We start from the raw sequence: 27607 nt of genomic DNA, 5'->3' as shown, positions 1-27607 counted from the left end.
CAGTATAAAATGTAAACAGAGAATGGAAGATGTTATTCCTGGCATGTAGAATGCCTCATCAAAAAACAGCCCTAACAATGTAATAAGATCTTAAATAGAAATATCCCTAGTTACCATGTTGTACACTACAGAAGAGATGCTTCAAAGATTATATGTACAGTGTGAGACACAGAGATAAAATAATGGGACTATTATATTTAGGTGGAGCAGTAAACTGCTGGCACACATATATACCAAGCTGGTGGCACAAATCTAAATTTGCAGAACACTGCTCAGCTCATTAGCACTGGTACAAGTGTCAGTGTGCATCAATGCCACAACTTGATATGCCAGGGATAAAATTGACATAATGCCAAGACACAGATACAGTGCTTAACTCATACATTTGCAAAGGTGCCACATGTAAATCTCCTTCTTAAAATGAGGCTTGCAGTGCTTTGGTGCTTAGGTACAAACAGAAGCAAATGCCTTCAGGATCCACAGTGAAACTTAGTTTAAATGCAGTGGGAAAGTAAAGATACTCCATTGTGACTGCTGAATTACCTCCTTAGGACAAGAGACTGCTGTACAGAAGCACAAGGTAGTATCAGCTACAGGCATCCACATCAGGCACTTGTGAGTTATAGTTCAACAACAGCTGCAGAGCTGCAGGTTAGATTACAAACAATGAGACCACACAGTTTCCCAGAAACAACTAAGACTGTTACTATTTGACAAAGAACTGAAAAATAGAGCTTTCAGAATCCCTTCCTAGGACAGAGTAGCTAAAAGAATGTGAAAAGGAAGGAAGGTGTCTTTTTATTATTTGTACAGGAAATATACAATAAAAGAGTTAGCTGGAGGCAGCCAGAGTTAAAACTGAAAACAAGGTTCCCAGCAGGAATACAAAGCTACCAAGAGCCTCAATGGTGGCGCTTCCAGAAACATTCTACTCTTTTTATCTTTTAGTATCTATATTTATTTGATAAACAGTTCTCTGAAGGGTGAAACTGTGACTAAATCAATGTCAGATGCCTTATTATTTGCTTTAATAATCCGTCTCCTTTAGATGTTTTGGTTAAGACCATCTGCCTCTTTAGTTTTGTACAACCATCTCTAATCCACACCATTTCCTATATTCTGTAATTCCTCCCAGACTCTTTGCTATGTTTTAGGGAATTGAACTGCAGTATTAAAGATGTTGCTTAATTGTTTTTTCTATATAACTTATATATAAAATAGCAAAGAACTGAAACTACTTCACAAGGATAGAAATAAGCCATTTTAGTAAATTCCTGGAAATAACAGGACAAACAAGGCTTTATATGGTATGCAGGGCTGTGGTGCAGGTTAATTTACATCTGAAAACACTAGAATTGTTGTACTAGGCAGTGTACAGACCTCTCCTACTTCAGGGGTACTACAATTTTACTGAATGCATGGGGACTGGAAAGGTCAGCAGCTGATGACAACATGCTACCATGAATCAATCTTTCATTCATTACCCTCCACCAAGAAAGAGGTTATTTGACTACTGAGTACTATAATTTTGGACTGGAAAGGCCAGCAGCTGATGACAACAAGCTAACCTGAAACAATGTTTCCTTCAGAAGCTTCTACCAAGAAAGAGGTGTTTAGACCACTGAGACCACTAATAGAGCTACAAATGTACAAAACTACAGAAAGGTAGGACATTACAGATGTTGCTAAATTGTAACCTCTGTGATACAGTGTGCAACAGTGTGTAAATCTGTGATACAGTGTGCAACAAAATGATAGCTTCCTTCCCACTTGAATTAATGTAAATATACAAGTCCTTTTGGCTTTGCAAAGTGGCCTGAAATTGACTCACAATGAAACTTCAGCCTACTTGAGAAACCAAAAGCAACACATATGTTTCCACACCAGCTATTTACATTTTTGCTGGTACGAAAACATTTTCAGGTTTACTGTGTGCAACTAATCTTCTAGTGTGCCATCACCTTAAGGCCAAAGTCACACAGAGTGTTAGCTCCACTTTTCTCTGCCTGCGTTTTGCAGACAACCAAAGTGAAGTGGATGTGCTCTTTTCCTCAGCTCAGTGTACTGACAGGCACCACGTCGGCCTGGTGCAGCTACACGACAAAGAAGAAAATAAAGAAGATATAACAATAACTCCTTTTTTAGTTGGGTTATCTGCCAGCTTTGCCTGAAATGATCATTTGAGACAGGCTGTGGCCTGTGTGACAAAAAGAAAAAGAGTGGATATGAGTTGGACAAAAACATCTGTGGCATCAGCTGCAAGCTGACTTCTCTGTAATATAAAAATACTAACTTTCACAGTACCCAGTTGTAATTATGCCCTACTATCCCCACATCTTACAGCTCACCTAGGGTGAATATGATTATCTGAAAGCAAGTGATGGCCTGAAAATGGACAAAGACATAAAGAAATCATTGGGTGTGAATGGGAAATTTAATAATATGAAATAAGAATGCAAAAGAGCAAGGAAAGAGAAACTCTTGGGAGACATGAAGTAAAAAATAAGGAAAATGGGGAATGGGGAAGGGGGAACTATTAGGATCTGAATAAAGACCAAAGAAAACAGAGTGTGACAAGTTTACTGAACTTACAGTATTGTAAATTCAATTTGATAAGAACTGCGACTGATTAGATTTTATACTGGTGAAATTAGCAAACGAGCCCTGTGCTATCTCACTTTTGGTTGGATAGTACAGGAGGTAGGGTATGAAACTAATAGCTTTAGAGTTTACAGTATATTTTGATTCTCCAAATATTTTATGTTTCTGGCATGTAGATAAGGGGCCAGTAATCCAAGAGATTGTAAACATAATAAATTTAGAGAAAGGAGAGCCATAAGGGAGAAGACATGACAGAAGGTGGAATGGAGCATGTTTGCACCATGGTGAGCAGGAAAGGAGCACCTGGTGGGGTGAGCACAGAATGTGAGGAAAAGGTACTAAAATATTGTATACTTAAACCCCCACATGTAATAAAAGGCACTAAGTTTGCCCAGGAGCAGTAACCCATGACAACAATAAGATGTTTGTTTCTAAACAGGTAACCAGTACATATGGGGGGTAAGAGTCTTTGAAAAAATGTCTTTGAACTAAATGTAATTCTCTGGCCTGAAATTCAGCCCCCAACCACACACACCTTGTCACAACCTCTACTCACATTTCCCTCCTCACCTCACAGCTGCTCAGGTCTAGATGAAGGTCCTGGATGTGAGTGTTTGAGCAGAGTCCTTGCAGCAGAGCCCTGAGAGACAGAAGAAAATGGGGAAAAAGGCACAAAGGCATAGAAAAAAGGTAAACAACATTGTAGTTTTAGTATTGCATAACCAAGATTTGAGGAAATTTAAAGAGATCACAAAAACATTAATGTTTTATTTGGTATTTCAAGTGAATATACACTGCTGTATTATTTGCTGTAGATAAAACAGTTAATGTTGTTAACGCAATCTTTTGATGATTGGATTGGGTCTTTATTTACCAACAATTACTGTAGCTAAGATGACCATTGCCAAATGTAACATTGTTGTGCAAATGGCCAGATTTTACATGTATGGCAAAGTCTGTTATCCAGAGAGTATTAAAATATTGCAATGTCATTTGCCATAGTTACCTAACAAGCTATTTTCTTAATTTTTGCTTTTTCTCTGTAATAATAAAACAGTAACTTCTACCTGATGGTAACTAAGCTGGATAAATCTGTCAATAGCATAGATAAGTATAAGGACAATAAGGAAAGACACCTTATCCAAAAACTCCCTGGTCCCAAGTATTACACATAACAGACTCCATACCTCTAACATATGCATCCAGTTTAGCTCCTAACAATTCTCTATGTTACATTTCCAGTTTTATTTATAGATATGACCATTTTATTTCATCAATTAACTTTAACGTGCTTACAAATGCCATGTATAATTTCATACAAATTGCCATGTTTTTTACTCATCATGCAGTGTTTTTTCCGATTATATAGAGTCGCATGTGAGCTACAGTTGCACCAGATGTGTCAAAACAGACACAACTGCGCATATGATACTAGAATTTTCAAAATTGGGGTTACATCACTTCTTGGTTACGTCAATTCACTGAGCAAGTCTAGCGTGCCTAGTCTTGCAAGAAATGAGTTCCTATGGCTCTCCACAAAAAAAAAACATTTGGGGGCACCAACGACTAACACACTACCTGTTGCTCAAGCAACCAATTTGGGCCTCCCTCTTCCCTGGGTCCAAGGTCTGCTGTATGCTAGTTATGCTATTGACTAAAGTAATAAAAACACACACACACACATATATACAACAACAACATGAAATGCTGTGTGGCACAAGATGCACAAGACTTTTTGCATCTGATATGCCCTTGTACTAAATGCACTTTTGCTTTAGTACATCTGTTTTGTACCATGTGTAAGTCCCTGCTGACAGTGAATCTGAGTGTGGGGAACCTATTGGCAAGCAGTTTTAACAGACAGCAATCCGTTCAGATAAACAAATCTGTCTTGGCAACACTGATGTCCTCGTTATTACCTGGTTACTAAAATATCACAGACCTGATCAACTGAGTCTTACTGAACCTATTTCCATTCTGTTTCTGCGTGCTTGTGTAGAAAAAAAGCCTGGTATCTGAGCTGTGTTAGGCTAATGTCCCACAGGGAGATTTAGTCGCTGCAATTTTTAAAAAAGCGAGTTCCAACGACAAGTCGCTCGTTTTTTCCTAACAAGCGATTACTAGAGATTTCCACAACAGGGGATATCACAGCGACTTCCCGCTCAGTGGATTTTACTTTTCAATAGTTTTGAATGACTATGCTTTTTTTGTAAAATCACCCATAGCGATTCGGAGCGATAAGCAATTTGAAGTAGTATCGTCGGTTTAGGTACTTGCAAATTATATTCTTCTCTATGTAGAGACAAAATGAGCGATTTGTTGCTGGAACTAGATTTTTTAAAAATTGCAGCAACTAATCTCCATGTGAGACATTAGCCTTACGAATATCCAGTTATTTGAATGTTTCATTTTGCAATCTGAAATGGTTGCTTCCGTTGCATCTATATAAAGAGCAATATCACCACCTAGTGGATGATCTATATTCTGGTCCCTCCCTATTCATATAATATTGGTTTTCCCTTCCAATATGTAAATACAAAATAATATAAATATTATGCAGTTCTGTTTGATAAAAAAAAAATCAGTATATCGATCACTGATAACAATATGAAAATAGTAAGGAAATAGTAGGCAAGAAATTCTCTATAGAGCTTACAATCCTAACATTAAAAGTGATAAGAAATATAATGCACAAGAATAAGGCTTTCTATAATTACTCTTTAAAAGGCACAAGAACGTGATGTGGTAAGGATCTGATATAACACACACATCACATGTAGCTGATATCCGCCAAAAAAACTCAAGACTTTGCATTTTCGTCGGACATCAGCTACATGTGCCTGCACCAGAGCGTATTCAATGCTTTTGGGAGCAGGCACAGGCAAGAGGATTTTCAAGTGTAGGAGTGTATTCTCAGCAAGTGTTTTTCAGCTTGCCAAGAATACGCTCCGTGTGGCATTAGCCTTAGCCTTAGGCTGGGGGGATGATTGGTGCTTATAAGATCCAAGTTAACTGCTATTAGCTGCTTGTTGGCCCAAGCCCAGCAAGCCAGCTGGACTGTGCTGCCAGCATCTTCTCAGAAATAGATGTTTGCTACTGGAAAAATATTGGCTGGTAGATTCATAAGTGAGTCTAATACAATACCAGGTTTAGTAGCAAAGGTTGAAAAAAGACCCAATTTCATCAAGGTTCGACTTACAAGGGCACAATAACCATTTATATCAAACTAAAAAAAAAACAACTACCCCAATATATTTCTAATTGTATGGCAGCCAGACAGGAAACTGAAAAGCAAATAAAACCTTAGCCTTAGCTACCACTTAGCTTTGCTTTGAATTCACTGTATGAGGAAATCTCCTTTAACATGCAGTAACAAGATAACATGAGTAATTACAAAAAAAGGTATTCTTCCATTCTGCAACTCTTTTTAAGCTTCCGGTATTTCTTTTCAAACCTGATCAGAGCCACCGGGGCCCCAAGAAGTCCATTTATGTTATGTTATGTACAATTACTGTATATTTCCCAATGGGATGGCTGCTTGTATCAGAGACATTGTTGCATCCTAGTACAAAATTTGGTGCAGACCTTTTTTATTGCTCCAAAATACCTGTGTTTCTAGTGAACACTAGTTTCTAAATCTCACCTCCTCTATCCTCCCATATCACTCTCCTGCTACACATGCTATTGGGAATCAACTTCTGTGACTAAAGATCAGTTTCTTGTTATCATTGGGTCCTCTTAAAATCTAGTGATCTGGTGATCTCCAACTATTGACTTAACATGTTGCCCACCACCCCCTTTAATGTTGCTCCCAGTGGCCTCAAAGTAGGTGCCCATTTTAAAATTTCTGGCTTTGAAGCAACATTTTACTCCAAACAAAGCCTTGTGTAGGCTAACAGTCCACTTGGGGGTTCCAAATAGCCAATCACAGTCCTTACTTGGCATTTTTACATCTAAGATGTCCTAGAACCATGATAAGGCCTCAACCCATGCAATGACTCTGACTCTGGTAACTCAAGTAATTTGTACTGGAATTGAAAAAAGGATGCATTTTTTCCTCAACCACCAAACAAGACTATACAGATCCTGTTTGTATGACCTCATAATTTTAATAGTTTCCAGCTCCCAGATATTACGACTAATAAATCCCATTAATCTAGAAATCCAGAAGGCCACAGCACTGTGATCCTTTTGGCAATATGACATGAAAGATACAGTATATACGTATGTTTATATGTATATACTAATGCTTATATGTATTTGTACATAGTGTTTATAGATATAGAAGACATTTATACACAGAGTACGTCACTTTTTGGACTTTAAATGTAAGTATATTTTATTAATGTTTGGTGTCAAATTAGCTCATAATGAAAGTTTATAAAAATTTAACTGAACAGAGAAAATAGTATCTATCTATCTATCTATCTATCTATCTATCTATCTATCTATATGCCATCATGATTAGAAAAAGCCAATCAAACAAAAGCAAGACTAAAATTGAGGAAATGTAACAGAAAATTCTTTAGAAGATTACACAATGATCTGTGGGAAGAGAGGAATAAATAAATTCAAAATACAGAGAGACATACAATAACACTCTTTCAAAGATGAATACTTTTCTCTTACCTCAGCAGTTCAGGCGGCAATTTAGTTCCACTCAAAGACACATGTGATAGCGACAGGGAGCTGCCGAAAAACTTTTCCACAGATGGTAATGTCTCTGGGGTTCTCCTGAATGAATGATAAATAATGTTAATAAACAAGTTTGTTCCATTCCTATTACATCCTATTACAAAGGTCTAACCATAAAGGCCAATGGCTGGGGGCTCAGTTGGCCTTAATGAGATACAGTAATGCAACTGTCTATTAGACAGACCATGACCCAAAGTCCATCACATATGGCAATACACTACATGCACATAAATATTGGTGCCTTGCACAACTAATATTGTAAAATGGAGGTAGAAAGATGGTAATTACTATGGAGCACATAACCATACAGCCCAGCAGGAGCCTTAAGATTACACATACAGATAAGTGAAACTCCTACATAAGTCATCAGCCAAACAAACTAATAACTGCCAAGTATATATCATTTTAAAATAAGATTGTAAAATAAGCTGGTCTTCAGGCTGGGCTGTGATTAACAACTCACTTCTTGGTAGGGCATGGCATAGCTGCATGGTAAGACACAGCAGAAGTAGGCACATACAAATGAGTTTTTACTTTTCCATAGAATAATTAGTTCAAAATATCCTAAACCAGCTGTTTTAACAAAACCACTGCATACCCCAAAACACTGCCCTACCATTACCATAGCTTACTTACCTGTGAGACAATGAGTTCTTAGAGAGGTCAAGGTGTGAGAGACAGGAACAGCATCCAAGTGCAAGGGCTCCAAAAATCTGAACAAATAAATAGTAGAGTTGCTTTATGTGTGAGCCTTTGGTACTGTTTCCCAGTAACACTCACTACTAATGACTCCTAAAATTCACTTTTTTCATATTATTCCTTTTGCACCCAGCTACCTTACACTGTTTACAAAAAGCAACCGTACTAATACTTTATGATTGCTTACAGTGTCCACAGCGCAGTCTGTTCCCGAAAGATCCAAATAAACCAGAGAGTTTGGATGAGACAGAAAAGTGTAAAGTGCCTGAAACAACAGAATTTTGGGGTGGGTTAACAAAGAGTGTTACATGAAATGGCCAGATGGAGAAACATGTTTAGCTTTAGAGAGAGGCAGTACACAGTGGTAAACTGGTGAAGCTAGAGAAGATGTATATTCTGCAGTAGGACTGTTAGGTTAAAAAATACAGCAGAGGTTATAGTACATGGTTCTCCACTTATGACTTTTATTACAATCTCCCATATATCTCTGAAGATATATGTTAATTTATAACAATTAAATGAATAAAAAAACATTATTGGACGAGTACTGATATGAAAGTTAAGTAATTTTAGACTGAGGATTATATGAAGCATGGGTGGACTCTGAGGCATTCTTATGCAACAGCTGGGAAGAGATCTCTATTCTAAACAATGCACAGGGCATCTTCCAGGATCACATATATTTATATATTTTCCTCAGATTGTAAGCTCTACGGGGCAGGGACCTCCTTCCTACTGTGTCTCATACCACATGGCACTTATATATATATATGTTTACATATATGTATTTATTGTATTTATTTATTATATCACTTGTCCTCCCTGTGTGTAATTTTGTATTCTGTAAGACTGTACAGCACTGCGTACCCTTGTGGCGCTTTATAAATAAAGTTATACATACATACATACATATTTATATGCTCCCATCAGTGAATAATGTTGCAGCTAAATTGGACTACTGATGTCTCTTGAATGTTTTTCTACAAAGTCTTTATTGTGTTAGTTCTGGAGTGTGAGTCAAATGCCTGTTCTTTATTCATACTGTCTCTTGACATACATACAATATTCGATCCTTCTTCTTTGACGCCATATCATAATTTTTGCATTTACTATTTTAGTAGGTCAGTCTGCAGCTGTTCCACTATCAATGATGCATCACTGCACACAAGTTTCAGCATTAAAACAAAACTATTGTCTGGTTTAGTTTGAGCTTAAATGTGTATTTAGTATGTTAAAGAATGCCACTTTTCCACAGATTTTCATTTATGATTGTTTTGAATAGCTTTCTAATTATTTGCCTTTATTTTCTGGACTACTGTAATAAATGAGTAACATGTAGCCATGGCAACAATGTAGAGCAATCCCATGGGTTGCAGGGGAATGCAAAGGGAGTTGATAAGGGCTGCATGGGACAGGCTTTGGCAATGTGAAGGAGTGTATCAGGTGTAGGAGGCAGATGGTGCTATTTTTAAGAAATGGGCAGTAGTGTAAACGATCTTGTGCCCACCCTTGAGGGCCAAGTAAAGGGTTATAGCATAAAGTATACAATAGGGGGTAAGCGGTGTGAAGAGATGGTGGCTTATAGAACCAGGTGGTTGCAGTTGGTTAGTTTCTAGAGGAGATATATATTTTGCTACTCCTGGTCACATGTGTGGCACAGGAGTTAGTGCAAGCTTGGTGGGTTGCACTCACTGAGTCAGTGTTGTAGCTACTGGCAATTGGCCTTTTGGTTTGTTATAAAATGGTGGGCCAGTGTCCAGGCCAGAAATTTGCCATTTCCATGGGCCATTTACCAAAGGTGGGTAATATTAGTAAGGTGGTCTATGTAGGTTAGTTATGTACCACTTTTTTATATATTCTAAAATGCTATAGCCTTTTTTGATTCAATGTCACACATCATGTGAGTTTTTTTATATCTTTCTCTTTAGGCAGGTTGGGGCAACAGAAAATGGGACAGTAGACAATATTGCTGGGGGTAAGGAATCAAAAAATGATTGCTCTGTGATCCTGTGAATTTATGGCTATTATTTTTTATTCAGGCGTAATCCTATTCATCTTCTATTCTGTCATTTACACCACTAACTGGTTGCTTAATTAGACCCAACCAGATCAACCAGATAGCTGCTAAAATTCAAAACTTGAAGAGCTACCGAACAAAAGCTAAATAATTTGACAACCACAAAAATAAAGCATGAAGACTAATTGCAAAGTATACAATATCACTGCTTACGTAATACTACATTTTAATTTAAAGGTGAACTGTCCTTTAATAACCTCTTATTTGATCAAGCAGTGGAGAAACACAAAAAAGAAACTGATATAAGTATTCAACGATCACACTATCCAGAATACTAATACAAATTTGGAACCTGCTATGCAGAATGCTTGGGACCTGGATAAGGGGTCTTTCTATAATTTGAATCTCCATACCTTAAAATCTGCTAAAAAATAATTTAAATGTTAAATAAACCCACTAGGATTGTTTACCTCCAATAAGGATATTACAAGGGACTGTTTAATAATTACAGAGAAAAAAAGAAGCATGTTTTAAAAATCAGAATTATTTGATTAAAAAGGAGTCTGTGGAAGATGGCCTTAACATAATTTAGGGCTTCCTGGATAACAGGTTTCTGGATAACAGATCCTATACTATATATCAACACAATATATACAGCCGCCCTATCACAAAATAGAACGATGATGAATAAACACCCATTTAATATTTTTCATAAAGTAAGAAAACATGGGCTGAAATATTTTAGGTGATGTTTAGAGACACAGTAGCTTGTTTTTAATTACTCAGCATGAAGCTAGCACACATCTCTGTGGCTCCAAGATGACACCAAGTTCATCATACATCTAATATTACAAATGGTCGCAGCTCGCATGAAAATATACTTGCAAAGACTTTAAGTCAGAAAACGAATGACTAAATACCCACAAGAACAGTTTAGACATATTTGGTGGCTTTGCCCAGTAAATCCCTACGAGATTTATTAGTCAGCAGCTCACTGTGTTTATCAGTCTTCACAATATCCAGTATCTGACAAGATACCTAACTATCATCACTCATGAGAAAAGCAGAAACAGCATCCTATTTCTGGAGATTCCTTCAGGGGTGATAAAAATGAATTTCACAAAAAGTATTGGTGTTGGAAGAACAAGAACTACAAGGCATGTTTTTAAAACAGCAAGTAGAAGACAAACACTATGGCCAATACTATAGCTATTATATTTATTTTTAATAATTATGTTCCTAATGGAGCCTTGTATATGGGGTATACAGTATATAGGGCAGGTAAGAGATGACTGGTTAGTACATTGCCTAGTTCCTTCAAACTTTTTGTGTCTTCTACTTTTAGATATTCTCCTCGAGTGAAAAATGTTTTCATCATGATCTGTATTAATCCCTTGACTTCTATAAATACATAAACATTTTTTTTAACTCCCTCCTATCTTTTCTTTAAGAAAAATGGTTACCAAACTGTATGCCTTTACCCATAGCAATGTTTAAAGAAAATATCAGGGCATGGCAAAAATTGGAAAAAGCCAAAGCCTGAAATATTCTCTAAAAACAATGTCCCTTAAGGGCAACGGACACTTTAACAAGAATGCACTGACATAACATAATGAAAACTTACAAGAAGTGTTAAGTGACAAATAGCCCTTAACCATGAACTCAGGTTATATTTTATACATCATTATTATTGATCTTTATTTCATCTATATTTAAAAAAAGCCAATGATTTGTGAATCTACTTTGTTCTATGATTAGGGTTTCATCTGTGTCTAGTTGCTGTCCTACTGTTTTATTAGAATTCAAAACAATTCTAGAGGTTTCTGCGTGCAAAATTAAAAAGAGAGTAACAGCTGGAAGTGCAGGAAAATACATTTCCCTGTATTCTGCCACCTCCTCTTTTATCTAGGTCAGTGCTGTCCAACTTCTGCGGTGCCGAGGGCCGTAATTTCTCTAGCATACATGGTGGAGGGCCGCTAATGGAAGCCAGTTTTATCCCACCCATTTTATCACAATGGTGGTAGTGCAGCAAAAACCCAAATGCTTGGTCCTCACTGCGGGGATATCAACAGTTATTCATATATGAAAGAATTATATTATGTCATATTAAGACACACCCGTAAATCCATATGCCATCTCCTCCCCTGTGGATACCACAGCAACCCCCAGCAACATAATTACACACCTTAGGGACCATTTAATGGCTGTTTCCAACTACTAACAAACTCCCAGAACAAACCCCTGCCAGGTTCACCTCTCACAGGCAGCATAGGGCAGGCAGAGTATGGCACACACAGGCAACACTCTGCCTCCCTTATGCTGCCTGTGTGTGCCATACTCTGCCTGCCCTATGCTGCCTTTGTGTGCCATACTCGGCCTGCCCTATGCTGCCTGTGTGTGCCATACTCTGCCTGCCCTATGCTGCCTTTGTGTGCCATACTCTGCCTGCCCTATGCTGCCTGTGTGTGCCATACTCTGCCTGCCCTTAGCTGCCTGTGTGTGCCATACTTTGCCTGCCCTATGCTGCCTGTGTGTGCCATACTCTGCCTGCTCTTAGCTGTCTGTGTGTGCCATACTCTGCCTGCCCTATGCTGCCTGTGTGCGCCATACTCTGCCTGCCCTTAGCTGCCTGTGTGTGCCATTCTCTGCCTGCCCGTAGCTGCCTGTGTGTGCCATACTCTGCCTGCCCTTAGCTGTCTGTGTGTGCCATACTCTGCCTGCCCTATGCTGCCTGTGTGTTCCATACTCTCCCTGCCCTATACTGCCTATGTGCCATACTATGCCTACCCTATGCTGACTGTGTGTGCCATATCCTGATTTCCTGATCCAATTTTATTCAGGCCCCACGTTGTGTGTGCATACCAAGGTTAGGTTTATAGTTTCATGCATATACAGGAAATAAACATTTGCTTCAAGCTAGTTTTGAGGCTAAGCACAAATGCCCAAGGGTCAGGGCTCCTTTAAAGATTCCAAAGACTCAAAAGAGGTAAAACAGCTGCTGGCATTCACCACACATTAAAAGTCAAAACAAAAATTCAAGTGAACAATTCAAAATATAAGTATTTGCATGGCAAAGTGTTGGGGTATTTAGATAATATAAACAATAAGATTATTTGGAGCAGGTAGATCAAGGAATAGGTTAAATTAATTAATAGTATAAGTTATATGAAGCTATAAACAGAATTGTATATGACAGAAAGCAGGGTGGGTAAATGAATGTATAAAGGGAAGAATATGTACAATGAGCAATACATGGAATTAGCATGAAGGTTAGTAATAAAAGAGATAAAGGGCTACTATACCCTAAAGGTTTTCTGCTCTTTTGCACTTATTAAGAGTAATAGCTATACTAGTGTAGTTTTAGGGAGACTCTGTATAAGCTTTGAGAAAACTCAATGAGTCCTTCTTGATGACTCTGTTTTGGAATAACATTAACATAATAACAGAAGCTGTTTTTAGCTGACCAAGTCCCTAATATTCCATGATTATTTCAGATTTAACACTCTTTTAAGTACCTGTGTTATTATAATTGCAATTATTATTATGATTAATAATAGACCTACCTGCTAGTATGTTTGAGCTGCAGAGAAGAACAAATCTTACTAAAGTTAAACAAAATCGTGTTTCACTGTATCGATCCATTCTGTGCCTTGTGTGTGCAGTTTCTTGCTCTCTATAAACACTACCTGGCTGGCATGCACTGTATGCTTAAGGGCAATCATCAGGGAGCTTAGTTTTTTTTTTTTTCTAAAAAAGTAATAAACTAAAGAAAGCAAATATACATTAAAAGGTAATGTGGTATAGTTTCTCCATTCAATTAAAATTAGGGAATATTTCATTCAAAAGTTATTTCAGATAAAATGGTGAATGGAGCAGGAAAGACAGGAGCTAAGGGATAAACTACATGAAATTACAGGAGATAGGCACAGATAATAAGATATAAGGGGGTTAGTCTCACATTGGTCTCCTCGCTCCCAAGAAGTCCAGGATTCTTACTGAGGGTGAGAGAATGCAGCGAGGAGGAGAAAAGAGCATTCTGGCAGAGAGACTGAAACAGTGCAAGTGCCCCTAGAGAGAAAAAATCAGGGTAATTTGTATAGGAAATAATATACCCCTGTTGTAACAAAGAATCACTAATGGTCCTTTAATGCGTATGCTCATTCCTCACACACCCAACCATATGCTGTAACACTAAAGGATCCACATTAGTCTAAAATAATACCAGAATGCATGATCATTTGGCCACTGGGGAAAATGCTTCTTTGAAGTCTTTGAATCAGATTTCATTTCACCTTGTAGCAGTTTGCACTCATATTAATAATGCCAATATACAGATATATAAGGCTTTCTCTTTAGAATAAACAATGGATTCACCAGGATAGGATTCAAGGATTCAGCTAAATCTATAGGTCTACAGCATATTCTTGTGTCTTGATATTTTCATTGTTAAAAACAGCAGCAGCAAAACTGGTCAAATAATCTGAAATCTCCACTCATAGGTTCAGAGAATAATTATATGAAAATCATTTGTACTGGCATTTCATGCTGTTCATCTGAAAGAATGCAGGAGGGATCACATTCTTATTAATGCCATGCTGTAAATTCTATCCATCCCTGAAGTAAACTATACCTATTTGTTTTAATGAACATTTACAGACACAAAATGGTAAGGTTAACAAGGTTAAAGGTGGTATCACAGTTTGTAAGGCTCGGTTAGACACTTTTACACATTGAGCACAAGTAAGTCGCTGGCTGCCCTACATTACTCTGGCACTCGGAATGGCACATTTGTCTGTAGCAAGACCAACAACAAAGTGAAGCCAACCTCTACTGCAACACACATACAATGCAGTATCAAGCAACATTAACCTCAATATCTCTACCCTACAGAAAAGAGGCCACACAGTATCAGATAACCATAGGGTACAGTTGTTTCCAGTGCCATAATAATAATAATAATAATAATAATAATAATAGAGGTTTAACTACATTATTATTACATTCTCACAGGCATTTATATACCCTGTACAATTTTCCGACATGCTCACATTTATGTACCTCTTCCAGAAATGTTGGTTTTGCTGAGATTAAGATTGCGTAGTCCAGCATGGAAATACAGAAACTGCTGAGAGAGCGCGGAGATTCCTAGAAAAAAATGAGGGGGAAGGATACACATGCTGAATATTACTGGAATATGGTACATGTATGTTGCTGTATATGTTTTGGATTGTACATGTGTAATAATGAGCTTGGCCTACCTCGGTCTTCCAGTGGGTTATGGGACAAGTTCAATGAGTGCAGGGAGGACACTGCATTATCTGACAACACCGAGGCTAGTCGTATAGCAAAGTCCCTGCAGAATCGATAGAATGAGTATGAAGTGTGGAGAGGACAAAAAAGGTGAGCATATAAAAAGGAGAATATAAAAGGTATTGTGGATGGTTCCAGATCTTGAATGTGAAGCCCTAATTATAAATCTACGAACACAGCTCTTCTTGTGTTGTGTCTTTTTACATCCTAGCCTCACAGTATCTAGCAAGGAACCTCTTGCTAGCCTATAACCTCCACCTCTACAAAACTTTTTCCATATTTATTTATGCTTTTGCTTTTTTATTGTACAGTACAGTGTATTTTTCTATTAAACAATGTTTTTTTCAAATTAATTTTCATTCTTTCCTTTTTGGGTTCCACTCACGCTCTCAATCCACAGTCTTCCAGGGTTAGTTCCTCTAGGTGCTGTGATCGTCCCACGCAGTGTAGGATCTGCTCTGTAACCTCAGACCCCTGTAACAGATGCAGAGCCACAGAATGACACATGATAGGACCTACTGAGTGTTAGTATTGAGTTAGTATTGAGTAAGTATTTAGAATTATGTATATACTCTGATGCCACTCATGGTCTATATATTAAATCTAATTAATTATGATTGACATTATACAGACATACTTTTGTTCTAGTAGTGACTCACTCTGTCATTATTCTATGCTAGAATTGGTGGTATTCCATTTTCTCTCTTGTCACTTTGTCAAGTAGCTAGCTGTTGCCAGTCCTTTGTCTCTTTGCCATTCTCCAAACTCTTCTCATTCTCCCTAATTCTGTACTTTCTTTTTCTGTAATACTGTCTACCATGTTTTGCCTGCTTATGTATTACCACCCTTGTGCATATTTACCAATTTGAGATTTGCAGCTTGAAGCTTGAGAAAGTACTGGTTATAGGCAAGAGCAGCAACAACCAGAGCCAGGTCCCTGTGCGTAAAAAAAAAAAGGAAAAACAGACTAATTGAGTGGGTGGCCATTGAAAATAGACACTACCATCACTACAGTATGTATCCATACCTGCTCTCTAAGTGACTGAAGTCTTGTAGGTTGAACTCCCGGTTATCTTGAGAGTGATAAATCATATCCACATCCTTTAACAAGACAGGGACATTTGTGTATGATCAGGCATAGTACCACTTTGTGGTTCACCTACAAACTCTCTTGATCTGTATGCATGAAACAAGTGGTGTTTATTTGGCTTTTAGCTGTTTGCCTAAGACTGATCCATTCATAGAAAAAACTGGCCTAATAATTGTACCTTGGCACCTCAGACCAGGTAACTTCCACAACAGAAAGCATAGTCAAAATGTGCAATTAGAAAAAATGGGTGCAAAATTAAGCCAAAAATGGGGAAAAAGAATGTTAGATCAGATTGTACATGGCCTTCAAGGAAATTACATTGGCCAGTAACTTTATTCTGGCACCTATAATCTTGGTTCCATTATGGACTTTTTGTAATGTTAGTGTTTCAGGGGCAAAACGCCATCTTCATATTCCATAAACAATACCACAAATAACAATACACTGCTAGCATGTTGAAATCTAAGAAACTACTAGCCCTCCTTAAATACACAAAAAGGATAAATACATAGCCAGTGGCGGCTATTGTCAAACTCGATCACATAAGAGGGGCTGAAATCTAAAACACAGGCTAAGTCGCTCCCCAAATTTTTGTACGGTCAGACACAGTCACAGTGCAGTTAGGCGATTGTATTGTATTCGGCCCCCGGGCCTTGTGTTTGACACATGTGGTCTAAATAATCTCAAAGCCTCACTTACCCACTGAACCTCTTCTCTACAGCAGACACCGTTGTAATCACAGAGAGCAGCATATGTTTCTGAGAACCCACCTAGGGAAGCAAAGGGCAACATCTCAGCATTAATATCATATCAGCTTTGCCAACAATGCTAATTCATGCCCCATATATAAATATCTTGTAACAGCACCTTAAAAATAATTCTTACTGAAAAATATATGGCAGAGTTTTAAACTAAAAGGGAGAGGTTTATCCAGCTATGGAAAGTCTTGGTGGATTTACATCAGCTTCAACTACAAAGTTTACCTTATGTACACCAAGAAGATAAATATTTCTCACTGTTGATCAATAAAACTGACAGTCAACAATAGTTTTTCATATTTTGCGATCTGTGGTTCATGATATCTTTTAACATATCACTTGGAATCTAGTTATCCTGTGTAGCAATGGCAGCCAACAAAATGATTGGTGTATTCTGCCAGTGATATATACTAGAATACATTGCTCTATAATCTGTTGAAATTTGTTACACCTCTAGGAAGAGTGGACCCATAGCCTGTGTACCTGAAGCAGACCTGGACAAAATAGGTCCTGGCATTTCAAGTACATAGAGGCCAAAATAGCCCTCCGCTGGCCCACTAAGTAGTGACTGTCTATGGCATCTTAAAGCCACAGACTGCCAGTCTGGGCCTGAACTGAAGTGGGCAAGTTCTACTTGAAAATACCAGCACTTCTCAAACTGTACATTGATCCCTTGCCCTAAATCTAAAATCTTTTCACAAATGATAATTTAATTTTGGCACAAAATGATAAAACATATTGCTGCATATATTTTACTTGAGGTATGTACATTATCTTGTTTTTTCAAAGCCATATAGTATTGTTTGTTTAAAGGATAAGTCAATCCATAATGTAATGTTTTGCCTAATAAAAGAAAACAAAACACTAAGCTACTTTGCAATATACATTCATTACAAGTCTGGTGGCTCTGCTTCTGGAAACAATGTATCACAGGGCTGCAGACTGACAGACCTGTCTTGCTGGAGGAGACTGACCTTTGCAACATTGTTTAAAAAGAAACAACCAAGAGTTCAGCAAATGCTGCTTTTAATAGCAATTACATTTACAAATAACTTTTAAAGCACTTCAAATTTATAATAAATTCATATTGGAAAGTTGCTTAGAATTATCTTTTCTTTTATTAGGCAAAAACTTATTTTTGGGGTGGTTAATTACCTAATTGTGTTTAACTCAAACGCAAAAATTGTGAATCTATGAAATTTTCTTTTCCCAACCACCAATTGTCCCTTGCTATGAATGATGGAACTGCACTTTTCCTTAAATCTGTGAAGCAGGTGCTACATGACTTTTCCAGCAGAAAGACCAGAAAACTCAGTAGGGATCTGCATATCCATGGCAATGGTTTTCTGACAGTCTCACTTCCCTGGCCCTCAAATCCAGGTCTCACTAGAGGGGCCAGTTTAATATTTAGGGCACTGGAAGGGCTGGAGAAAGCATCACAACATCGAAATTGGTAATATCAACACTTTCCAAAATGTATTATTAAAGCAGTTGCAATACTGTTCAGTCCCCAATCCACCCAAGCCAAGCCTCCAATTTCCCCCAGTCAACAGATAATATGATTTTAATACTGTCAGAGATTATAATGTAACATTAAATATATGTAAGAGTATGTTTGAAAAATGAAAATTACATAGGAAAAAAAAAAATATTTTGTGTAATAGTGCAACATACTATTAACAAAATGGAAAATGGAACAAAAAGGAAAGAAAAAAAAACATTATTGTCTTTTTGATCACAAAATCTGCATTCACATACAAAATACGTTTAAAAAGAACTCAATAGCACTGCAACATTAAATATTAATGTTAAATAATGTTTTCATATAATCAGTAAATAGCTATTCATGACCCAGGGGCATATTCCCTTTAATGTTTATAAAGCTTTCTTATGTGTGGAAAATGACATATGAACACTGGAGACTATAAAACTGACAGTGAAGTTGCTAATAGGAAGGTAAAAACTGGTTCCTATGTAGTGGTGTACAGTAAACATGCCCTAGATTTTGTGAAACTGGTAATCCCTATATCACAAATGCAAGTATAAACAGAGACACTAAAGATCATTTACTTAACTTTACTGGAGATGCTCCATTTATACCATAGTTATACCATTTATTGCATAGTTATTTTAGGTTCAACCCCTCCAAATGGTCCCCAGTGCATATATATATATATATATATATATATATAAACATCCATAAATACAATTGGCATTTGTGCAACATTTTGGGTATCCATGCTACCTTTTCTCAAGCCTAATCACCATTTAAAGTGTACACTGACTATGCAGCATTTAAAGTGACAAACAGGAAATGACATCATCAATCCTGATATTAAACATGCTATTATTAATACACATCTCTTTTTATTAATATCCTTTGCTCCTTAGTTTTTATCAATGATCACACTTCTTATGACTAATCACTTATAATCCTTATTTACAAAAACAAGTATAAATCATAATCCCTATTTAATCCTGCTTGAAAGAGACTGCAGACTATGTATCCACCATACTTCTCTTTATTTAAATCGTAATTTTCTTGTAATGGAGGGACCACCTCCAGAACCATAAACTTCAACTGATCTACTGAATGTTGTTTTTCCACAAAATGTTTAGACACTGGCTGTTTCATATTCCCCAGACTTATAGCAGATTTATGTTGTGAAATACATGACTTGACCATCTGTTTGGTCTCACCTATATAGATGAGACCACACGTGCATGTCAGCATGTAAATCATAAATTTAGAAATACATGAATAATAGCCTCGTAGAAATACCTTATATCCTATACCTGGATGTATAAATTACACTAAAGCATTGTGTGCAATTCAGGCAAGGAAACATGCCTGTAGACTTCAGTCCCAAAAATGTACTCACAGGTTTATTCTGCGGACAATATACAGAGGACATGACACTACTTCCAATCGTTTGCCCTTTATGAAATGACATAATAAGGGGGAATATGAAATATGATATCTGAGGATAAGCTTGCTGTAAAATATACCAGTGCTGACATAATATTGATCCAATCGGATTACTAAATTTATTATACTGAGTGACAAAAGGAATCCTCCTTATACAGCCAACTTTGCATTGTGCTTCCTGAATTACTTTTTCTGGATAGCCCCTCTCACTGAACTTATTATAGATTATTTCTTTCTGTCTATTATTCTCCTGTGTATCGCTCACAATTCTTTTCACTCGCATTAGTTGGCTGACTGGAATCGATTTCTTTATATGTGCTGGGTGATTATTTCTGTAATGCAAAATCTGATTGCAATTTGTAAGTTTTACATAAACAGAAGTATCAATACTCCCTGTTCGATTTTTGTACACCAACACATTGAGAAAGTGAATTTTCTCAAAATCATAGGTTGGAGAAAAAGAAATAGATGGATGTTTCTCATTAAGCCTAGCATGGAATTACATATACATACATACATATATATACACCAACCTATTTATACATTCACATATATAAACTATATATACCAATACCCATACTAAACTATGCATGTTCAAGAAGTCATCGAAACCACTCTTAAAGACATTAACAGGATCTGTCATCACAACCTCACCCGGCAAAGCTTTTTACGACTGCACTGTCCCCAAGGTGAAGAATTACCTACACAGCATTAAGTGAAAGTTTAGTTCCCCAAGTCTAAAGGGGTAGACATTGGTTGTATTGCATGTTAAAAAAGATTCCCCCTTCGATAATGTCCTCTAATGTACTTGTAAAGAGTAATCATGCCCCCCTGCAGGAGTCTTTCCTCACAGTTTGCTTGCGCCGTTCTTTTTACAAGCTTAATTGCACGTCTCTGCACTCTGTCCAGCTCATTATTATCTTTCTGAAGGACTGGAGCCCAAAACTTCACTATATCTCAAACTGAGACCCGACCAAGGACCTATAAAGGCAAAATTATGTTTTTATCCACTTCTCTATCCAAGTACAAATTTTCAATATTTATTGAATATTTTCAATCAGTTAGAATCATGCACCAAATCACTTTCCCCTTCAACCCTTGCTATGCCTTAGAGCTAATTTATGAACATAGATGCTAACTTGCAAAAATGCAGTTGCCAGTAGCAACCAATAATTATTTTCTTTCATTTTCTAACTTAAAATAGACAACCCTAATTACTGATTGCTACTGGCAACTGCACTTGTGCAATTTAGCAAAAATGCTTCCAAATCAGCCCATTTTCTTTATGTAATGGCAAAAACTGCTCTACACAGACACGTGACCCTAACCTCTATAAAGAACTTCATCCTCTCTCACCACAGATGCCTGATGATGGCACCACCCCAGCTGTGTCTGAACATGGGGATGAATTTTGTGAGCTGTCGGCGGACTCGGGATACTGCCTTCTGACCAAACATCTAAAAATAAAAGAAGCAAAAAAATTAAAACCAAAAATAAATGTTTTAAAAGTCATTAATATTCTCTCACCCAGAATCAAACCTGAGATCTGTCATTTAAATCTTTTCATTGTGTCAGTATGTTCATGTGTTACTGTTTACTTTCTCCTTCCTAAAATGCATTTTCTACTTTTATACTTATAAAATAAGGTAATCTGGCTGGTATTGCCAACAAAATTGCATTATTTTCTGCTTAAGGTAAACCTAAGTACAGATCAATGGCTACACCCTTGTCAAAAAGTTATCTGCTTGGATTGAACTGATCATACTTTTAACCCAAACCGAGACCTCTACAGCAATGACCAAACCAAGGAAAACTGAGACTTACACTGTATCTGGAGAAGGAAATATTTTGGATAATGTAGCCTGGATGTAGTTAATCAGCTGATCTGTGTTTTGTACAGTGAGGGTGAGCTGGAAACTTCCCTTTTCAGTCTCAATAAGAATCTGCCATGGGGGTTAGAAAGGAAACCATGTTAACAATGGATGAAATAAAATCAAACTAATTCTGTGAATTCCATATACACCTTACCTGATTGAGACTAATGGCAGTAAGAGATCGGATTTCCAGTACACTGAAGGAGCTTTCAATCTAATGACAGATTGTGAAGAACAGAAAATGAGTAAGTGGCCAATAAAGATGTACATTTATAAAAGATCAAGATGGAAGTTGACTGTAACAAAGGACAAAGGGTAAGTAACACAACAAAAGTAGCAGAAGAAAAAAAAAGGGGGGGAAAGGGGGCATAAAATATAACTGGGGAATGGAGAACAGGGTGAAATAAATGGTTAATGCCACATAGAGCTGATTCATTAGTTCTGTCCTGTGCCTGATCCCAGAGGCACTGTGCTGGGCAAGGTGCAGGTACACGGACTGGATTTCAGTGCTGAAACGCATTAGTATGCATTTTCACATCGATATCCACTATATATAAGCAAAGATCAAGAAACAGTTCTGTCTGGCACTAGCCTAAACAGAAAAAGTAATATTCCCTCCAATATATCTCATTGTCAGAAGCTGAAAATGTATTTTGGGTATCTTACAGAGGCAGTATACCACCTTGTTCAACATGAGCAATAGAAAATGCTTGCCTACCATAGGCCCTTTACACAGGTGGGGTGGGGCTACTATGCAATATTTTCTGCTCAAAGATATATGCACTAGAATTTTACTCTGGAGTTCCATGGGACTAGAGGGCTTAATTACAAAATGGAAACTATTCATTAAAGATACTTGCTCCCAAAGCCACTCCATGCACTTCCATATAGTTGTGCACAGCACCACTGCATCAATGAGCAAGTGCGTCTATTGAGGCTGAGGAACCCTAGTGCTGTGGCCATCTTGGTTCCCACAGAGCCCAGCATTAATAGGCACAGAGTGTCAAAAACTTTGCAATTCCACTAATAGAATTTATGGTATAACATGCTGCATTCTAGATTAAAAAAAACATGGCAAATTGCAACCCAAATTGCACTTTGCACACTGTACTTTTATACAAGCTTTTGTATGTTTATAAAAGTTTTTAAAGGAATGCTGTCATGGGAAACCATGTTTTTTCAAAATGGATCAGTTTATAGAATCCTGAATTGAAGTGTGGTTTTCAAAAGATTTTTTTATATTGAATTTTGAAATTTTACATGGGTCTAGCCATATTCTTCATTTCCAAAGGTGCCACAACCATGTGACATGTGCTCTGATAAACTTGAGTCACACTTTATGCACATATGGTGGGAGACGAGGCAACCAATATTTGCAAACGCTTGTTGATTGGACAGGATGGAAAATTTTGATGAGGCACCTGAACATTTGCAAACGTTAATGCTGATGTCAGATAGGGGTAGAATACTTTTGTTTCTATTTGCATATCTGATGATTCAGCTCTTTACATTAATGGAGTGGAGGAACGATCTTACCTGTGACCAATGTTTGTGGGAAAGATCATTATTTTTAATGTGTATGGCCACCTTTAGATTGGGGTAGGGGATGGGACAAAAACAACAGAATTTCTAGTTTTAATTACAGACATTCTGGTCAAAAGGTTGCCAACTTTCCTAATGGCAGAAGCACCCCTGGATCTAAAACCGCTATGCTTTTGGTAAATGCAAAACCATTTTCCTTTCCTAACCATCAGATAACACACAGAGGAATTCTGAACATCGGGTCTTTAAGCTCCCCTGTCCATAGGGTTACCAGGTCACTTGAAAATTCAGGGATACATTTAGAACATCCAGCTAGAAGGGCTACACTGATTGCAGTTTAACTTTAATGCAATCAGTGGTACTAAGAGCTGTCATATACATATGGAATACCTCTGTCACTACACCTACAGGGGTCAGTTCTAGCCACTCTTTAAATATTCCAGTGGCTAACTAAGATTAATCAAAAAGCCCCTGTATGGCTGCCACCGATTACAGTGATAATGAATGAAAAGCACCCTCTCCATCACCCGTACCTCCATGCAAAACACCCCCTTTGCCATTCAGCTAAGGCAGCCTTAAACTAACTGCAAAGTCTAAACTAGACCACTGAAAGGTATGACATGATAGCTTATTTTAATAAACCATTCTTCAAATTTAGGTAAATAGGTCCCTAGGTTGAAGTCTTGTACCCTTGCTTTCCTTGAGCAAAAGGAGTTGCATGGAAGTAAGGTCTGTATACCAAAATCCTGGCACTAAAAGTGTTAATGGACAATTGAATTAAAATAAATGTAAGCTGCAAGGATTAGAATTAAAGTACATGACAGGGAGCAGAGAGAGTGGCACACAAGTGATGGAGATGAACAGTTCCACTCCATCTTACCTTTGCAGGTAATTTTATGTAGAAGATATAAAATCTCCAGCATGTTGTAACCTGTAAAAACATACACATATACATACATTCAGAGATGCAGTATTTTTGCTGTACTATTTTTAAGAGAAGTAGAAGTGTTAAGACATGTACAGATCAGTGCCATATTTATGTGCATTTTATGTCTGTGGTGTCTTATTTAGTTAAGACTTCCTGCCTCGGAAGGATGTGGACTGTGGCAGCTGGTCAGATATTTAGGTGGCTTCTTAGATGTTCTTTCTGGCAACCCCATAGCCTACAGTAGTTCATGCAGTTACAGTGCTCAGAAACAGCAGCCAGTGGCAGGTGTGTAACCATACAGACAGTGGCTGCACGGTGGGGGCCAGAAATGCAGGCAGCCTAGAGATGGATGCCCAATATAAACACCCCCTTGTAGAAGTATGTTTGCTGGCCATGCCAATCTTGGGAAAACAGTTTATGGGCAAGAATACAAAAAAAAATTAACTCCACTTAATTTCATTTGCTTGAGTTTTTAAAAAATGTTCTGCATCTAGATTTTCTTGTGAGCTGGACAGGGATAGTGCTCTATGTTATTTTATTCATTATATACAGTAGTTTAAGCAGATACCATGCTGTGATCACACGGCAAGTATAACACCCAAAAGAAAGTGTTATCAACTATCTCTCTGATTATCCAACACTTTACATAGAAACACAAATGTAATGGATTAATTACCACTTGTGATAATTACTGGGTGTGCACAGAATGTCTTAGGAAGTAAATGGAAGCTCTGAACTGCAAACTTTTCAAGACTGAGTTCTGTAATAGGAACTGTATATTATTAAGTCAGTTACTTTTAAATATTACTCATAATAGGATTAACTGACTGATCTCTGGGGATGGAGTATCTTTAATATTGCCCAATAGCACAATATGTTCCACAACGCTTAACCATACAGGAAACAGCTAGACAGCACAGGAGAAGATTAATTTATGAAATCAGCAGGCCCCGCTTTCTTGGAGCTTACGTTCTTTCCACATCATATTAGAAATGAAGTGTATCCGTGAGATTTCCCAAAGGAAAGCAAGAAAGCTACATTAGGGTAAGCATGTATTACTGACAGTATAAAATTGCTTTCTGTGACATTGTAACCTGGGGCATCACTCTTTCTGCCTCTCTAAAGTCTCCCCTCCCCCTGGAAAAATGAAACATGATATATAAGAGTAAATCAAGGCCCACTGGCAACATCGGATTGGGTGCCAAGTCGCATGACTGAAAGCCCTGGAGCAAAAGGACATAAGGATACATGGAGGGCACCTTTATGATGCCATTGTTGTTGTATTATATCCAGGGTCAAAGAAGGGTGGACATAGGAAATACAGGCATACCAGGACCCTCCAAATGAGAAAACAAAATACTTTCATCAGGGCATCAGGGGTATCCATCTTGTGACCCTGCACTATTCTTGTATGCCCTACCTTTACACCAAGCTCTGCTTAGGGAAAGGGGAGGATCTGGGAACATTTGCTACTCACTAGGATCCTCTCTTCCAGTTTCCGGGGTCTTGTCTCCAGCTGGACTCTTTGCAGGCGGAACTCTCCTCCAGTCCGGCTCAGCAACTGCCTGATACTGTCTAAGAGACAATATAGGACTGTCACAAGCCAGGCTCCTCATACTGTATATTAACTAAAGGCAAATCACTTTGTAAAATGGCATATGCAATTTTTATGCCATAGTGCTAGAAAAAAGTACAGGACCCTTATGAAGAATTTTTCTTATATACCATGTATTTAATAAGCAGAAAACTAGTATTGTTGGCACTGATTTATCTACATGCATGCAATACCTGGATGAAATGCTACAAATCTTAGTCAGGAGTAACTAGTCCTAGTCAAAGTTACTAACCTGCACAATATCAAACTTATACATCAGCATTCATATTTATAAAAATGCTGCTCCTATTTTCATAAGCCACACTTCAGTAAATATATACAGAATATAAATACCCTCTGTAAAAAAATGACTATAACGACCATCACCCCCAGAAGCCGTGAAATCCACACAGAATTGAACAGGAAATATAAATGGCCAAACACACCCAATACATATGCTTTAGCAGTATATAAACACAGGAGCTCACTCACCTTGCAGCGCTCTGCAGGGCTCCGCACACATCTGGTTCATGGCTGCTGCATTTCTTGCTCTGTCATAACATCAACTGCAGCTTCTGTGTGAGCAGAATGCGAGTGGCTTTATAAATATATATGTCTATGGCAGATATCCATAGGAATATGTCTGTACATCTTTGTACTGAGGGGCAGCTATTCACATGAAATATAGAGTGCATATGTATGTGGCTGGATGTTTATGGCATTAGGCGTGTATGTGTGCAGGGATACTGAGTGTGAGGAATGTGCTAACCTCTCTGGCAATCTTTATAGCTCATTGAAGGTTTGTTTGTCTCTGTACTGATGTGCCTGTCTCTTTCTGTCTCTTGCTCCCTCCCTGGTTATTCCTGTTGATGGGGAGAGTAAGGCAATCAGCATAGAGACAGAAGAGGAGAGTGAATGTGCACGCATCTGTCTGTATGTGTGTGTGTGTGTGTGAGAGAGAGGGAGAGAGAGGGAGAGAGAGAGAGAATGCGTGTGAGACATATGAAGAGAAAGAGTGAGTACCAGGGATAGGAAGAGGGAAGCAAGAGATCTGTAAGGGGTGTGTGCATGCATAGAAGTAGGGGGCACAATATTACACTTAACCCTTTCCTGCACACAGCAACAGGCACAGTCTTCATGTCAGGAAGCCATTACAATTCGAGTGGCTAATCATTTTTAGCCCCAGAACAGCACTCACGCTGCCAGTTGCTGCACACACTTTAACCATGTAGGGAGTGAACCCTGAGGCACCTGGTCACTGACCAGGTTTTGGGGCAAAATGCAGAAACAGCACATAAGGACTAGAAAACAATTATGAATACATATTATGCATTATACTGTAGAAAAACTATATGCACAGACATGTAAAGCAGAATGCAAACATGCCATGAATAGTATTTTAGTTTTTTTATGCATTTGTGCACAGGCTCTCCGATTGTGAGCATACAGTTAGTGTTTAAATAATATAAATGTTAAATGTTAAAAATACTTTTAAGAAATATTACTTTAGGTGGCTTCCAGTACACAATTTTATAGACTTTCCTGTCAGTGCACACTCACTGACTGATGC

General features: G+C 37.8%; 1 protein-coding gene across 8 annotated transcripts in view; it reads right to left on the bottom strand.

Annotated features, from left to right (window-relative positions):
• carmil3 (capping protein regulator and myosin 1 linker 3) overlaps positions 1 to 27054 on the bottom strand; it is a 55797-nt gene extending 28743 nt beyond the window's left edge. For 2 of the 8 annotated variants that reach the window (XM_031895887.1, XM_012956712.3), the window contains exons 1-17: positions 26530 to 27052; positions 25921 to 26018; positions 24396 to 24446; positions 22128 to 22187; positions 21924 to 22042; positions 21456 to 21556; positions 17112 to 17182; positions 16350 to 16423; positions 16184 to 16259; positions 15708 to 15796; positions 15271 to 15365; positions 15071 to 15157; positions 13971 to 14080; positions 8183 to 8260; positions 7933 to 8009; positions 7231 to 7335; positions 3172 to 3241 (exon numbers count right to left, since the gene is read on the bottom strand). In XM_031895887.1, the coding sequence (XP_031751747.1) occupies positions 3172 to 3241; positions 7231 to 7335; positions 7933 to 8009; positions 8183 to 8260; positions 13971 to 14080; positions 15071 to 15157; positions 15271 to 15365; positions 15708 to 15796; positions 16184 to 16259; positions 16350 to 16423; positions 17112 to 17182; positions 21456 to 21556; positions 21924 to 22042; positions 22128 to 22187; positions 24396 to 24446; positions 25921 to 26018; positions 26530 to 26569 (1401 nt within the window). In that variant the 5' untranslated portion in view covers positions 26570 to 27052. 8 annotated transcript variants of the gene reach the window in all.
• Positions 27055 to 27607: the final 553 nt, after the last annotated feature.

The sequence above is a fragment of the Xenopus tropicalis genome, chromosome 1 (genome assembly GCF_000004195.4).
Source record: "Xenopus tropicalis strain Nigerian chromosome 1, UCB_Xtro_10.0, whole genome shotgun sequence".
Taxonomy (NCBI): Eukaryota; Metazoa; Chordata; class Amphibia; order Anura; family Pipidae; genus Xenopus; species Xenopus tropicalis.
Note: the sequence above shows the minus strand (reverse complement) of the source record. Positions and strands in the feature narration are given on the sequence as shown.